Source organism: Suillus subaureus (assembly GCF_016647635.1).
Source record: "Suillus subaureus strain MN1 chromosome Unknown BJ212scaffold_244, whole genome shotgun sequence".
NCBI classification, from domain to species: Eukaryota; Fungi; Basidiomycota; class Agaricomycetes; order Boletales; family Suillaceae; genus Suillus; species Suillus subaureus.
Window position 1 is genome coordinate 1,037 of NW_024538800.1, and position 17,182 is coordinate 18,218.

Genomic DNA, 17,182 nt, shown 5'->3' on the forward strand with positions numbered 1-17,182 from the left:
GTTCAGAAGGGCAATGTTCTGTTAGTGAAGGCAATACCACCTGGTATCCTCTCAAAGCATTCTAATGTTGTCAAGACCATCATGGAAGACCTGCATGCTCTGTGCACTGTTGGTGTAGCTTTAGACACCAGGCATTGTCATAGCGTAATCATTGCCTGCCTCACTGTCTCTTGTCCTGAGGTCTTTGAGGCTGTTAAGAACCATGTTGCTCAAGGGGGAGAGAGATTGACTCAGAGGGGCTTGGCCTCAGCTCATACGCTGTGCCCCTTACCCGAGTATGTGCCCTTCATTTCATATCAGGTCCAATGATGGTCCGATGAAGTCCGGAGGACTTCTGGAGGCTGGCTACTCTGCTGGAGAGCGCTAGAGGACTTCCAGAGGAGCACAGGAAACATCCAGAGGAGCGCAGGAGAGTTCCAGAGGAATACAGGAAGTGCTCAGGAGAGTTCCCACTACAAGGTAATACTTCTACAGGAAACAGGATGGAAGGATAGGAGGTCCAAAGGTCCAGAGGACAGGAGGACAGGAGGGCAGGAGGGCAGGATGACGGAGGACAGAAGGACAGGATGTCCAGAGGTACGAAGGACAGGATGTCTGAAGGTACAGAGGGTAGGATGTCTGAAGGACAGGAGGATAGGATGTCCAAGGGTTAGGAGGGCGGAATGTCTGAAGGACAGGACATCCGGAGGTCTGGAAGGAATAGGGGCTACATTGGATGAAGTCCGATGTAGAAACAAGCAGGGGTAGACTACCCTAAGGTAGAGTCAGAGGGACAGGGATTGGACCTAAGTCTGGAAAGAGGGTAAGTGCTGGAAAGGTGGAGCTCCAGCCTAGGGAATCAATCCCTAGGCCTGATGGGTAGGACAGACTTAGGTAAACCAAAGTCTGAGAGAAGATTGGGCAAGTCTAAGTTGATATTCAAACTGAGGAACTACAGGAGTATCTACAGGGGTTATATACTGAACAATATCTGAGAGGATCAGTAAGCAAAGGAGCAAGGCTATGTATGAGCATGTGGAAACACATTAGTAAGTAAGTTGGAACATAAGTAAATGAACTTGGAGATGAGGACTCATACAAGGATCAATAAGCAAGATGGAACAAGAGGTAACTGAAAGCCGGAAGGCAGAGAATGCCTAAATGGGGATAGGCACAGGATATTGGACAGAGGGTGGGAATAGGTCTGGAGTTAATATCCAGAGGTCCAGAGATCTGGGGATCCAGAAGACAAGGTGGATACAGGACCGGGATATGAGAAGGTGGATAGAGTCTGGAATCCGAGACGAGGTGAAGTCTGAATGTCTTGCTGGATGGAGTGTACATAGGGTGGATGGGACAGGGGGTTATGGTTCAGGCTAGCAGTGGAGATCCGATGGTCTGGAGCTCAGGGGTAAATCTGGAGCGTAGTCAATCCTGCTGAGGTGTGGAGCACACAGTGGAAGGGGTTCTGGGAATGAGTTGGATATGAAGTGTGGTCCGGATGTAGGCTTGGAAGGCGTGGGAATATGATGGAATGTGGGTCCGGATTGTGGGATATGACAGAGGCTGTTGCAAAGGATGGCTCATGCTTTCAATGTACAGAGCCTTGGGTCAAGAAGTTCATAGCTGCAAATCTCAATTGGTTGTTTCATTGTGCAACTCATGCTGCTCAGAAAACCCCTTCCAATGCTGACCAACTTTGTCTGGACCAATTCCTTTGTTTGACTTTAACTATTTGGAACTGCGCCATTTTTCATGCTTGTTTCTACGTTAACATCAACTAGACAAATATTGTGTATCAACCTGCAAACACCACTACGTATGAAGAAGTTGGTTCTAAGCAAGTTGCGGTTATTGGACAGGAGGAGAAGCGAGCATTCACTGTGGTGGTCAGTATATCTGCCTCTGGTGATGCTTTCCCATTTCAGGTCATTTATTGCAGCAAAACTACATGCTCCCTCCCCACAAAAAGCACACCACAATTCAAGGAAGCACAGCGCTTAGGCTTCAAGCTGTGCTTTTTGAATACTGACATGTACTGGTTGACGTTTGAGCTTATGTGTGACTATGTTCATGATGTCCTCGTCCCTTACTGGACAAGACAGAAGGAGCTTGTCAGTGCACCTGATGATCAAGAGTGTATCTTACACCTGGATGTTTGGTCGGTCCACAAGTCTATTCAGTTTCACACTTGGCTTGATCAACATTACTCATGAATCAAGTATCACTTTGTCCCTGGTGGTTGCATGGGCATTGCCCAACCATGTGATGTTGGTATCCAGCGCCTATTCAAGCTCACTGTCAAGCACTTGCAGCATGCTGACATTGTTGACAAGTCTTTGTCATTGCTGAAGAAAAATGATGCCGCCACTGTCATTTGACTTGACACAACATTGCCCACACTGCATGATAGATCACTGCACTAGCTTATCAGTGGCTATCATGCCATTAACAAGCCTGACATTGTTAGACAAGTAAGTACATCATCCTCATATCCCTCACCAATGGCACTGACCCATTCAGGCATGTTTTCAATGTAAGGCCAGCACCTCATTCAATCTCTCCTTTGAGAACCTTACCAGCCGTGAAGCTCTTCAAGCACTGTGTGACGTGGAGAAGAATGATGTTGAGACATGGGACTGAATCAAGATGGCTCAATACAAGGTTGAAAAACCTCAATCCAAGTTGGCACTAGATGAGGTCAAGCCACCATTTGCACATGCTGCAGACATTGAACTCAACCCTTGTGATGTTCCTGTTGATGCTGTACTAATTCACATGACATCAGGAGGGTCAGTCCCTCATGGCTACAGTACTGATGATTCTGGCAATCTGCTAGCTTGCAACAAGGCAGAAAGTTATAACCAAGAGCTCGCAGCTTCCGCCACTGAAGGTGATGAGGAGATTTTTGGTTGTGGAAAGTGCAGACACATGGAAAATATGCAGTACAAATTTTTTTGGAAACATTGACCCATAATCTATGCTTTTTTCATGTTTTACCATATGTCACAATTTACCTTTGACAAGTTCAATTTCATGTGACTGTCACACAAAATAGCTTTGATTTGTTGGATGTGTGACCCTGTGATGAAGCTAAGTGTGTATCTCTACAGTAGTCAGGAAATGATTGAGATCCTTGTTGAGGTGTGACAGAGCCAAAAATCACATCTGCCTGTCACTAAGCTGAGTCTGCTGTAGTGGAGTTTTAGTTCTGCTGAACCACTCATACTGGCAAATCTGCTTGAATCTTGGGCAAAATATGAGGTGTGCTTGGGGCAGGGGTGTCCATTCCCCAACTCTGAGCAAAGGGGTCCAGTGTGGGTTGTGGATTCACTTTCCTCATACAAGCTTAAACATTATCATGCAAGCTCTTGGACTTGCCATCGAAAAAAGAACACAATTGCTTTGCTGACCAACAAAATCAAGATATACCTTATTGAGCACCCTGCACTGGCAGACAATGTATGCTTTTCTGCATTGTTTGTAGGCATATGCACAGGTTTTGAAAACCTGTGTGGGTGGTGGGTGTGGATGTGGGCCTGACCTTGTGCCACCTGTACCCTCACCCATAACCTTGGCTCAGGTTGACACATGAAATGATGTTACATATCACTAGTACTAAACATAAACATGAACTCAGCAATGCTTAACTGTACAGTGTTTCAAACTAAACCATGCACTATGACATCCTCAACACACCCTGATACATCCTTGTCATGCAACTCAATATGTTCTCACAAACTGCCTGCCAAGTTTCCAAAGTAACTGATAAGGCCAAGGCAGCTATTGAAGAGAAGCTCACTGACTCATCAAAGAAAAGGAAGACTGATACGAGTCAGGCAAGCTTGGCACCTAGGCAATCTGTCATATCCCGTATGCCAGACATAGATCCCATCATATTCCCACGCTTTCCAGACCTATTTCCGGAGCCCATATCTGACTCATTCCTGGATCCCTTATCCTGTCCACCCTATGCACATTCCGTCCAGCAAGACATCCAGACTTTACCTCTTCTTGGATTCCGGACTACATCCACCACCTCACATATCTCAGTCCTGTTTCTGCCCTGCCTTCTGGATCCCCAGATCTCTGGACCTCTGGATATTAACTGTACTATCTCCGGACCTATTCCCACCCTCCATCTGAGATCCTGCGCCTATCCCCATTTAGGCATCTCCCCCTTTCTGGTTCTCGGTTATCTCTGTTTCCATCTTGCTGATTGATCCTTGTACTAGTTTCATCTCCGAGTTCATTTACTTATGTTCCGTCTTACTTACCAATGTGTTTCCACATGCTCATACATAGCCTTACTCCTTTGCTTACTGATCCTCTCAGAGAGCCTCTAGTATATAACCCCTGTACAACTACAGTAGAGTCCTCAGTCTGAATATCATCTTAGATCCTGTTCTACTTGCCAATCATCTTCCGGACTTCGGTCCATCTGAGTCTCGTCCTTTTCCATAAGGCCTAGGGAAGGATTCCCTAGGCTGGAATTCTGGACCTTCAGATTTGTCCCCTATGTCTCTGTCCCAAGTCTAGGGATTGCTTCCCTAGGCTAGAGTCTTGCCTTTCCGGCACTTACCCTCTTTCCAGACTTAGGTCCACTTCCTGTCCCTCTGACTCTACCTTAGGGTAGTCTACCTCCATTTGCTTCTACATCAGACTTTGTCTGATGTAGCCCCTATTCCTTCTGGACCTCCAGACCTTCTGTCTTCTGTACCTCTGGATGTCCTGTCCCTCATACCTCCAGGCATCCTGTCCTTTGGACGTCCCGCCCTCCGTACCTTTGAACGTCCCACCCTCTGTACCTTCAGACATCCCACCCTCCATACCTTCAGACACTCCATCCTCCATACCTCCATGTCCTGTCCTCCGGACCTCTGGACCCCCAGACATCCTGTCCTCTCCACCAGAGTAGCCAGCCTCTGGAAGTCCTCTGGACTTCATCAGACCATCATCGGACTTCCTCTGAAATGAAGGGCACATACTCAGGTAAGGGGCACAGTGTATGAGCTGAGGCCAAGCCCCTCTGAGTCAGTCTCTCTCTCCTTTGAGCATGGTTCTTAACACAATCAAAAAAAGTCAAACCTACCCAATTGAATTGGCCTGCTGAAGATATATGGTCAAACAACATGGCACCTCCACTCCCTGCAGTGTTACCAAAGCCTCCAGTGCAGGCACACTGTACTGTTCAAATTGAATCAGAAGCAGAAATTCATGAGAATGCAATCATGGTTGAGGACAAAAGCAAAGATGAAAATGATACACCAGAGTGGGAATCAAATCCAGACATCGAGACTCCAGATAATGAGCTAAGTAAGACAGATAAATTAATTTAAATCACTTTGTTAACAAAAGCATAGAATGACCAATGAAAGAATGGATCTCACCTGTGTATGCCTTCTTTGAGCCTACTCCTTGCATTGTTGAAATTAATGGAGGCTGTGCCCATGAATTTAAATGTGGTGCATGTGGATGCAAAACAACCATTCAATGATTCCTTGACAAAAAAGATGTGTGATCGACAGGCAACATGAGGAAACATGTTAAGTCCTGCTGGGGGAATGCCACACTGATGGCTGCTGATAATGTGAAAGATGCAAATGAGGTCTGGACAAAGATTGTTACAGGTATCCTATGAGATGGGTCAATCACAGAGTCTTTCAAACATAAGGGGAAGGGGAAGGTTACATGCTCTCACCATCAGCATACATGCACTGAGACAAAGTATGTAATTGAGCCTGCAATAGATGCTACCAGGAAACTGACAATGTTGCAGAGCCAAAATAGCCTGCTGGGTGTCAGAAAGCCTGCAGCCATTTGAGATTGTGAAGGACAAAGGATTTCAGTTGTTGATGAAAACTGGAAGGCTAGAGTATCACATACCTTCCCCAACAACTGTTGCACATAATGTCAAACTTGTATTTGTGTGTACACACCAATGGATTGCTGGAATGTTGCAGGTTAGTTTCTTCGCATTTGATTATACTAAAACTAACCCAACTGACAAGGAATATGATGGTAAAATGAACTTTACCACTGATGGATGGATGTTGATGAACCACTGTGCACTCATGGCATTCTCAGTCCACCTGGAGCACCAAGGTGTCCCTCTAAGCTTCCCATTAGATATTGTCAAGGTTGCAACAGTATGGAAATGACTTACTCAGACTGGATATACCTTGACATGGTAACACACACAGTTACATACTGGCAAGGAGCTTGCAGCTGTTTTTGCAAGCATGCTAAAGGAATTTGGGATATCAGAAAAGGTAGCAGTGAAGGAATCAACTACTCAGCTATGGCTCTACAAGGAATACCAAGTCAGAGTATATAGGTGGTCATCTCAGCTCTGCCTAGGCTGCTATACTTCACAAAGGCAAGTGCATTTGACCCAAGGGGAAGCAAGTGCAACACATCCACAGGTCGTGTGAAGTGTGGGAAAGTTGTGTACATGAAGGCGAAGGTGTGCAAAGCATGGGAAAGTTGCACACTAATAGGTGAAAGTGTGCAAAGGTATCAAGAACCAGTTTGCTCAAAGTGAAAAGAGAGACCGACTCAGAGGGGCTTGGCCTCAGCTTGTACGCTGTGCCCCTTACCTGAGTATGTGCCCTTCATTTCAGAGGAAGTCCAATGATGGTCTGACAAAGTCCGGAGGACTTCTGGAGGAATACAGGAAGTGCTCAGGAGAGTTCCCACTGCAAAGCAATACTTCTACAGGAAACAGGATGTCCAGAGGGACGAAGGACAGGAAGTATGGAGGGATGGAGGACAGGATGTCCAAAGGACAGGACACCCGGAGGTCTGGAAGGAATAGGGGCTGCATCAGATGAAGTCCAATATAGAAACAAACAGAGGTAGACTATCCTAAGGTAGAGTCAGAGAGACAGGGATTGGACCTAAGTCCAGAAAGAGGGTAAGTGCCAGAAAGGCAAAGCTCCAGCCTAGGGAATCAATCCCTAGGCCTGATGGATAGGACAGACTTAGGTGGACCAAAGTCTGAGAGAGGATTGGGCAAGTAGAGCAAAGTCTAAGATGATATTTGAACTGAGGAAACTACAGGAGTATGTACAGGGGTTATATACTGGAGAATATCTGAGGGTATCAGTAAGCAAAGGAGCAGGGCTATGTACGAGCATGTGGAAACACATTGGTAAGTAAGACAGAACATAAGTAAATGAACTTAGAGATAAAGACTCATACAAGAATCAATAAGCAAGACAGAATAAGAGGTAACTGAAAGCCAGAAAGGCAGAGATGCCTAAATGGGGATAGGTGCAGGATATTGGACAGAGGGTGGGAATAGGTCTGGAGTTAATATCTGGAGGTCTGGAGATCTGGGGATTTGGAAGATGAGGTAGATACAGGACTGGGATATGAGGAGGTGGATGTAGTCTGGAATCTGAGATGAGGTGAAGTCCGGATGCCTTGCTGGATGGAGTGTGCATAGGGTGGATGGGATAGGGGGGTATGGATCAGGCTAGCAGTGGAGATCCAATGGTCTGGAGCTCAGGGGTAATTCCACAGTGGAGCTGATCCTGCTGAGGTGTAGGGCAGTAGAGTGGAGGGAGAACTGGGAACGAGTTGGATATGAAATGGGGTCCACACATAGGCTCGGAAGGCATGGGAATATTATGGAATGTGGGTCCAGATTGTGGGATGTGACAAAAGGGCTAGGAATGCGATGAAGACTAAGGGTGAATGATGGCTGATACTGATGGGCACGAGAATGATAAATGCGATGGTGATAGGACGTGATTGCCAATAGCTACTGACTATGGCTCTAAATGCATAAACTATGCTGAGGGATGCTAAGTGATGCTAACTGGGAACTAACTAAGCCATCAAAAATGCAAATGCTAACATGCAGAAGCCGACTAAGCATGTTCCCATGATGCAGAGTTGATGCGAGTAAGGTGCAGGAATGAAGAAGGTATATGTAAGTAAGGGTCCATGATGGAATATCGTGTCATGATAAGGATAAATGCAAAAATGTACCAGGAAGACTCACTGGACAATGGATGGATGCTCCTGGATGATGGGTGATGAGGCGTGGGAAAGCGTGTGGGATGCGCATGGGAAAGTGTCACAGGAGAGTAGTGCGCATGTTGCACAATGCATGGGAAAGTCACACACATATAGGCTGAGTGAGGGAATGATATAGGGAATGATGCCACAAGTTCATGCTGTGAACTGTATGCAGATACATCACAATATAGGGCTCTATGGGCATACAAAGGTGCAAGTCTCTACAGCAGTCTAAAAATAATGAAAGGATTTACCAACTAATGTCACAAGCCATAGATTCTGAGTATTACATGTGATAACATGTCTAACAACAATGTTATGATCAAGGATCTTGCCATATTGGTGCCTGAGTTTGCAGGGAGTGCAAGTCATACACAGTGTTTTCTGCACACTGTCAATCTTGTAGCAAAGTCCCTCATTCATGATTTTGATGTGGCAAAGAAAGAAGCCAATAAAGCCTTGTATGGAAAGGAGGTTGCAAATGAAATTGATGAGCTGAGGACAAATGATGAGAATGAAGAAGATGTAATCATTTCTCAAGACTTGGACAATGAATTGATAGACAATGATGAAGGCTGGGTGGATGATGTTGAATTGTTGCCAGCAGATGAGCACAACAAACTACAAAAAAAAATATGACTGGTCAAATTAGTACTCCTGAAGGTAAGTATACAAAAACATACATGTGCACCTTTAAACTAAAGAATCCATCCAGCTGCTCAAGCTCAGCTACAAGCTCATACATTCCACAACAGTCCTGCTCCCTGCCTAGCATGAGATTCTTGGTGACTTGCACATGACAAAGACTAATATGCTGTGAGATGTATCAACCTGCTGGAACTTGACTTTCAATATGCTTGAGTATTCTCTTGAACATTGGAAGGCTGTCAACACAGTGACACAGCACTGAGAGTTAGGTTTGTGCAAGTTTGAACTCACACATCAGCAAAACCCTAACCCTATGTGCAGTGCTGCACAATGCTGCACAGCAATCACAGTGTTACAGCGGGTCCCCTCATGTACAGTGCTGTACAGTGCTGCACACTACACAATTTCTCAATAAAACATAATTATTAGCACACCATCTTGTTATATATGTACATGTTTATGACTACATTAAACTCATTTTTACATAGAATCAATACTTGTGTGGTGCTGCAGAGCCTTTACAACAAAATCTATGTGACCTGTGAAATGGTAAGCTCAAGGCAGAACAATGGGAGATGGCAATTGAATTTGACTTACTGGTGATGCTCGTAAAACTTTTGGGGATGAAATATGATGGAGATGAACGGAAGCCAAAATTAGCTCATAGCACTATGCTGCTAGCAATGGCAATACAATGGGGAACATCTCACATAACATCCCCACATCACACTCAGCAATATGGAAAATACATGAAGACCTATCTGGAGTGCATTCAAGATGTCTTTCCAGGCCATTCTTTCTGTCCTAACCACCACGCATGCCTCCACCTACACGAGTTCCTTCTGAGATACAGACCAATGCACGGCTGGTGAATGTTTCTCTTTGAAAGAATAATTGGTGGTTTACAGAAGACCAATATGAACCATAAAATTGGTGAGCATAGAATGGAAATTCAGAGAAGCATATTGAATAGGGCTCTGCAGGGGAATTGGAAACAACTATGCTAGAGACATTCTGTGCTGCTGCAAGAGCCTGAAGCACCTGATGTTGTCAACAAAGCAGTTGAAATCCTGCAGCAATGCTGCCCTCCTTTCACAGAAGGATTTTGTACAGACATTGGCAATCTTTGACACATCTTGGATAAGGCAGTGACTCACCTCAATGGGAATGACTATATCATGGAGTACAAACGACTGGATGTAGGAGGGTTGCAATATTCCAGTTGTAACTATTCCACTCCAGATAGTCGTGTGTTCTTCCTGAATACATCCAAAAAATGCATGCCTGGCATCATTGAGCACATATTCTCTGCAGGGCAAGATCATGATCAGGTTTACTTCATGGCAATCAGAGGTTACTCATCAGTGCCTGCAGGGTACAAAGATCCCTTTTTAGCTTACAAAGACTTTGGCCCACAGATATGGAAGCATACTCAAAGTAGTCAACTGGATATTGTTCCAGTGTGCACGAGTGAACTTTGTCATGCTGTGTTGATGCCTTGGGGAACATCTGAATTGGTGCTAAAGCCAATGAACTGAGTTAGTTATTTTGGCTGATTCACAGGACTTCTTCAACTAACTTATCTCATAGGACTTTGGTAATCCATCATCTGGTGACACTAATCATGACATGCATGGTCTGTAAAAAATGATTCCTGAGGAGAACAACTGTCATCAGCAAGACCAATAGCAATACTCAAGGATAGGATATTGTTTCTGCACCTACATGAAATGAGTGATGGACACTGTCGATAAGACTGGAACCCACCTCTGCATAGACAATAACTAACTGCGGCTGTGCTTGGAGCCTCCATGACTTGTGCACTTTGAGGTATTCATGGGCTAGTTGTGAAACAAAAGCCTGCATGAAAACGATTTGAACAGAAACTAGATGGGACAGACAAAACAAAAATGCACACAAGTTTCTTCATACTCAGATGCAGGCCAGCCAAGTGTCTCCTGTAAATTATATCTGCCCTGACTGAGATGGGAGACCTCTCCTTGTGGCTTCAGAATCTTGGAGGGCAAAGGAACCACTGGCGGAATTTGTTCTACGGCATCAGGCAACAATGAATCTGTGTCACATGAGAACACTTGATGCTGTGTCAAAGGAGGAGGGGAATAGCCTTGTTCAGGGGAAAATTTGCAATGGACGGTGAGAGGCTTGAAGTGGCAACAGTACCACCATTCAGAACACGCTTTGGGCATATTCAGTTAGTCAAACTTGTTGAGCAGGTAGATGTTACAACACTCACTGTTATGATCAATAGCATGTGCTATTTAGCAATGCACAGATTGGTCACTAGCAGGATATCAGTTGTTGTTAGTTTGTTCCAGCATCAAAGCAACTACCTTGTACTCACATGTAGTATTTTTGATTGGTCTCAGTCATTAATATGATTATCATGCAAATGAATGACTACTATGCAAAGTTAATGACTACAGACACAAGTACTAAGACAATACTCCATCTCCCATATGATCCTTCTATTAGGACTATCAGTGTGGATGAAGTTGCCATTATGTTCAATCTACCAGACCTTCAACCAGCTCTCACTGATTTTCTTTACCATGAGGTGACATCTGGATATTGTGTTCACGCAATTGGTGGTCCCAGAAGAGCTGGACCCAATGCTGAACTTCCATTCAATAAGCTCCAAGTGTGGTTCAAAATCCATTTACAAGAAACAAACTTTCACCATGCTCACAATTGTTCACCCAGCTCAGACATTAAACTGTGTACCACCTAGTGGTCTCTGGACTTCAGGCTGTTATGACACAGTCATTATCCAGACCAATGCAGACCATTTGTGGCCTACTAGTGATCTCTCAGGTGTGCTCTTTCTGTCTCATTGCAACATTCACTATGTACTAAAGAATGAGCTCTGCAGGTCACTATGTTGCCCAAATCAGACTTCTTGTATGGCCTATTGGCAAACATGGCATGCTATGGCCATGGAAAGATCAGTTCATCACTTATGTCCAATGATTTGATATTTCTAGTGAATGTGATCCAACTACTCAGGCACATGTGCTGAAAAGATCGATGCGCTCTAATGGCATTCAGATGGGGGATTTCATTCCGGTCTCTCAGCTAAGAGCACCTGTCCATCTTGTGCCTTGATTCAGCGCCACTGCGGACACACATTTCACTGCCTACAATAGCATGGAGCATGCAACAGAGTTTTGGCTAAACTATTTTTGGGACAAAAACACCTTTTTTGCACTGTCAGTTTAATATTGCACTGAGTTCATACCTAATAAGCAACACTTTCAGACCCTAAAAACATGAGTACCATGTAGAGATAGATTATATGTACCTGTTGAAATGACATCTTTGTTCCCTCTTGCATGCAGTCATGGCACCTGTGGAACATGGTAAAACTATAGATTATGGGATGAAGCTTACATCACTGATGTTGGCACCCGTTGTCAATGACATACCTACACTGGACAAACTCACTGCTCTTAAGCTCAATCGCGTAATCTTGCACAAATCATTACCACCAAATGACAATGTGGAGCTCAGTTATATGCTGTCACAGATATTTAAATCATTTACCTTTCAACTCCCAGATGTGACAGAGCTATAGGTCCCATTACATAAAATTTGCTATCAGGACAACAGACTTCACAGAAAGTTTGCCACAACAGTCAAAAATGACCTAGTTCACCTATACAACAAATATCAGTGCCAGTGGAACTGGCTGCTCCCGAAATCACACCATGATTGGGTTGAGCAATGGCTGCTCACTGGTGATGGGAGTCTTGCCAGTGGAGATGGGCAGGAGCAGGGTGCCATGGCAAGTGTGGAGTCTGAGTCTGGAGGTAGAGGTAGCTTGAGTGGTAGCTTGCCCTTGGAGGATGAAATAACCTCTGGGTCACAGCCAGTGGACAATGATGACAATGCACCATCACCACTGTTTGAGGGAGTCTTTGCGATGTTTTTCCATGTTATATGTTTCGCACTTGTGCAGAAGTCCAGGAGACCAATCCAGTGCCACGCCTGTGGAGTGCAGGAAATGCTACACGCCCTGTGAAAGATGAAGAAGTTGTGCCAAAGCCTGACCTTGTGTTATGGGATGATGTAGAAGCTCGATGGGATGCCAACATACCTTCTCTTCAGACACCAGCCTTGGAGATGGTTCGTTCTACTCACATCCATAACCAAAGGATATCACGAACTTTGAGTTCCATTGCATACATGTATCCAGTCTGATGTCAAGTCATTGAATTTCAGCTGCATCTTGCATCCTGATAGCATGTGGATGGTGAATTGAACTATTTCTGGAGGTAAGCATCATTTCTTCATGTTGTGAGCCAGCTGATCCGTAACCATGTTGGGGAATGCACCTTCAATGTTGAGAAAGAGGATTGATGCTACTTTACCATTGTGCCATGCATTCTTGACTGTTACTTCTAAGAGGTGTAGTGAGTCAGTTGTTGTTCGTCCTGGTCATCCTCCAAAGTGGGTGTTGGGTAGAAGATCGTGGTGTTCCACTAGGTCTGAGACTCGTTCAGCTATGATTGCTGTTAGTAGCTCACACATTGTATTGATCAGAGTGATGGGATGGTATGCCTTGGGGGTCATGTAGTCTGCTTTTCCTGGTATTTTAAGGACTACTGTGGTGAACTCGCACCATAGATTGTAGTAGGTGCCAAGAGCAAAGACAGTGTTGAATAGGTGTTTGAGGTGTTGGGTCAGTATAGCTGATGCCCATTTGAAGACAATGTTGCATATTCCATCTGGACCTGGTGCTTTGTAAGAGCTGGTGTTGTCTATCGCTTTTGTGATTTGCTCTTCCGTGATCATTGTGAAGGAGGCAACTGGGTATGGATAGTTGTAGTCCGGTGGGACTGAACTGTTATCTGGGGGTGGTGGGAAGAACGTGTTAGCAAGGGCTTTGCTCTTCTCGTCATTAGTGATAACTTCGACCAGATCGCCTTCCTCATTCTTAATTTTGAGGACTGGGACACTAGATCTTCCTCCATCACCATAGGGGGTTTTATGTATTGGTTTGCTGTGTGTACTGATTGTTGGGGTGTTCTTCATGGCTAGGGTGCTCAGGTAGTCCTCTCATTCTGTAAGAGATGTCACTTAGCTTGTTTTTCTGTTTCAGCATCAGAGTTAGTTCTTTCATCCACCACCTCTTCACATGCAGACTTTGCCTCATTTTTGGAACTTTCTGCTTGATGGTTTGACTGATAGCAGTTTTGAGGTTAGCAGCAGCAGCTTGGAATTGCTCCTCTGTCGTGATGGTTATTGGGTCTGAGAATTTGGCTAGGTTCCTGTTGAGAGTGCCACAGAATTCATCCCAGTCGACACCTTGGTAGTTGAATGTGGTTGTCATGGATGCTTGGGGGATGGGGAGGTGTACTAGTAAGAACAGTAGATAGAACTTACTCTAACGAGATCCACCCAAACAGACTCAGACTCAGGTGTGATGTTGGCGCCAAGCTCATGGCTCCATGAAATTCCGGAAAAGTTCGCAACCCGGTTGACAACTGAATAGGTGGCACACATCTTGAATTATTTTAGTAAGATAGGAGGACAGAGGGAGTGCCAAAAAAAATACCCTAGACCATTTCTGTTGACACACCTCAGCTGTTTTCACTGCACCAATTGTGGTGGTGTGCACTACATCGGCGGCAGCCTGCGTCCAAAATGTCTTATCAAAATTGAGTCCATCACCCCCTTTTGCTTTATGGGTGGTAACATAGTCGAGGAGACGTAACTCATCAGCACTTGACCAGTTACATCTTTTACCTTCCTGGCCCACTGATTCACCCCACTTCTTCTCATCTGTTGCTTTTTTTTGCCATGGATGTATATGAAGGCAGGGAGAGGACACCACTGAATTTTGAGTGGGTATTAACCCTGGACCTTGAAGATCTAGTCTGAGTTCGAGTTGCTGGCATGTTGACTGTTCATTATCTCTTGATTATTGATTGTCACACTGATGTCACACAGAGCTTAGATGACAAAGCAAATCTAGAGGCAAATTTCTCAAGTTGAGTCGGCCTAAATTTTGTGGCCACACAGACTCTTATCTAGGCACATGCATACCACCTCTGATATTGTATTGACTTTCTGCTCATGATCAGTTTTGAAGAGGATAGCAATGGTGGGGATTATATCTATGTGCATTGGGGTTAGTGATGGTGCTTGAACTGAGAAGTCCAGGAGAGCTGTAGTTAATGTATCTATGGTTATTTCCACCACTGGGGTGATGAATAACCTGGTCTCTAAAGCTATTCTTGCTGTTTGTTCATCTATGATTTCTGAAGCAATTGCAGGATCATTAATAAGTTCCGGGATGGATCTTTTGGATGACCTGAATGTGACTGCATGGCATTTGGGCCTTGCTTGTTTGGTGTTTTGGAAGTTCTCTGGAGGATCTGTTGACATTATATGGATTAGTTTCAATATCTTGTTATGCTTATATGCAGGGTTTGAATAGTGCTCTGGCGCTGTAAGGCTGTTTTGGCACTGTCGTGCACTGTGTTGGTTGAGTAGTTATGGGGTCCTACTCAGGGTGCCACTTGGTACAAGTCCAAGAAGCAATTAGGTAAGGTGTTATGAGTTCGGCATGACAGCCCACTGCTCATACTCTTGACAGAGATGAGCTCTAAGAGAGTATATATTCCACATGATTGTGTTCAAAATTAGTCCTGCATGATTCTGAACTCTATGACCATCCTCCCTACAAGGCCATAAACCTTGGTTACTAATAGACCAGCTTTGGCCCTGTGAATTGTGAATTGTAACGAGTCAATCATTGCCAAGTATTCAAATATGGAATGAACTTGCCCAATGATCTTCAACTCACTCAAGGTTCACTCTTTGGCATTAAAAAGAAGCCACATAGTCATGTCTTGTTGGTACACTGTGTGATTCCCTGCCCCGAAGTTCAATAACATAGGTTCAGGAGCCTTATGCTGATGAATACAGAAATATGCTATCAGGCTAAACTCAAAAACTCACCTTGCTAAACTCAATAGTTCCTGCGCCAGGCTCTTTGACTGTGTGGAAGAGCACACAATCATCTAGCACAAACATCAATTCTGGAGCAAACACCAGTTAAAACTGCAGCTGACTCATGAAACAACACTCAGCTGTTTGGTCCCATTACTTTGTGAATATTATGAAGGATCATCATCGACTCAGCATTGGGCCAGTCATGAAGAATGTTCCTCAACTAAATCAGATTATCAAGCTGAATGGGAACAAACTTATCCACTTATGTAGTAGACATCCTGTCCAATGACAGGTGACTCCTTGTGAATGGCACGAATTCCACGCCCATTGTGCATTGCCTCAGGAGCATCCTTCTCCCATGCCTAATCAAATTTCAATGGCTTGTCTGCTAGAATAATTACATAGACCAGATATTTGAGCCTGCTCTACGACTCCTGGGAGATCCTGATTAGTTATTCTGAGGTGAGGAAACATGTTCACCAGAGGAATGGAAATTCCTCCAATTCCAGATCCAATATCCACCATAGATGATACAGTGTCCTAAGGGTAATCTTAGGAGACACTTCACAATCATTCTGACGACCAAAAAAGGTGATAGCTTACAATGCATGTACCGTGTGTCGTGGAGGAGCCAATACCACACTCAATTGATGATGGTATGCACCTTCAAGCAACCTGATTGCCTTCCTAAGGGCAAGTGTGTCTGTTGCCAGATTGAGGGGGTGAAAAGTAGTTGAGTTGGCACCAGGAACCCCATGTCTGCTTTTCTTGTATTCTTCCATTGCTTTGCATGCAGAGGAGTTGATGATGTCCAAGAGGACTTCAAATTTGAGCTCATTCAAATCCGTCATTTGAGAGTTTGCATGATTCCCCACCAGTCGTTCAGATTTTATATTCCTTGACCAAATATAACATCCAGATAGCAGAGATGTGACATGATAGGTACCTGGGAAACAAGATTGAAATTTGGCCTAGTTTGACAACTATCTTGCATCTGGCATTGGGTGGTCCTGAGTACTTGCACAGCATCACCAGATCCCATCGGTCCAGGCAATGGTGCAACATTTGCCTGTTATTAATATTCTTAAAACACCATTGTTTCCTATTGAAGTTTGGATCAATCACTTTGATTATTGTGCAGTAACATGTCACAGAAATGAAAAGATGACTGGATACAGATAGATAAGTGTCAGCCAATCCTGATCTGGATAAGTACAAGCAAGTACTAGTAGATATGCCTACCTAGATCTCATCATCCAATAATGACCTTGGTGTTCACAACACATATATTGGATAAGCAGGAGAATTTCATTCGAGTTGTGCTGTGAGGTTCTTCATGACATCAATCACCTAGCCATAGTTTTCAAAACACCCCACTAACCTGTAACCAATATCCACTTCATGAAAGCTAGAGCCAAGAGCCATGAATGTTTCCTGCCATGCAAGTGCTTGTTCAGGTCTTAGTTGTACATCTTCAGGTTTCCTATATGAAACCCGCCTGCTATTTGTTCAGCAGAATGCAAGATTTCAAACATACCAAGAGTTCCAC

The 17,182-nt window shown here is 44.4% G+C and overlaps 5 protein-coding genes across 5 annotated transcripts; 4 read left to right on the forward strand and 1 right to left on the reverse strand.

Annotated features, from left to right (window-relative positions):
• Positions 1-1,535: 1,535 nt before the first annotated feature.
• BJ212DRAFT_1290247 (uncharacterized protein) lies at positions 1,536-1,763 on the forward strand (the record flags this gene model as incomplete). The annotated part of the gene is made up of 1 exon (XM_041332086.1): positions 1,536-1,763. One exon carries the CDS (start codon positions 1,536-1,538, stop codon positions 1,761-1,763), a length of 228 nt encoding a protein of 75 aa, XP_041185393.1.
• An 865-nt stretch (positions 1,764-2,628) lies between these two features.
• Positions 2,629-4,956, forward strand: BJ212DRAFT_1489216 (uncharacterized protein; the record flags this gene model as incomplete). Its single annotated transcript, XM_041341405.1, has 2 exons — positions 2,629-2,900; positions 4,611-4,956. 2 exons carry the CDS (start codon positions 2,629-2,631, stop codon positions 4,954-4,956), a joined length of 618 nt encoding a protein of 205 aa, XP_041185394.1.
• Positions 4,957-8,283: 3,327 nt separating this feature from the next.
• Positions 8,284-8,646, forward strand: BJ212DRAFT_1290239 (uncharacterized protein; the record flags this gene model as incomplete). The annotated part of the gene is made up of 1 exon (XM_041332083.1): positions 8,284-8,646. A coding segment is annotated over one exon (363 nt), but the record flags the coding sequence as incomplete, so codon positions are not given.
• Positions 8,647-9,200: 554 nt separating this feature from the next.
• BJ212DRAFT_1290244 (uncharacterized protein) lies at positions 9,201-9,527 on the forward strand (the record flags this gene model as incomplete). The annotated part of the gene is made up of 1 exon (XM_041332085.1): positions 9,201-9,527. A coding segment is annotated over one exon (327 nt), but the record flags the coding sequence as incomplete, so codon positions are not given.
• Positions 9,528-16,232: 6,705 nt separating this feature from the next.
• BJ212DRAFT_1290243 (uncharacterized protein) lies at positions 16,233-16,484 on the reverse strand (the record flags this gene model as incomplete). Its single annotated transcript, XM_041332084.1, has 1 exon — positions 16,233-16,484. The coding sequence occupies one exon, from the start codon at positions 16,482-16,484 to the stop codon at positions 16,233-16,235; it is 252 nt and encodes an 83-aa protein (XP_041185397.1).
• Between the last annotated feature and the right edge of the window lie 698 nt (positions 16,485-17,182).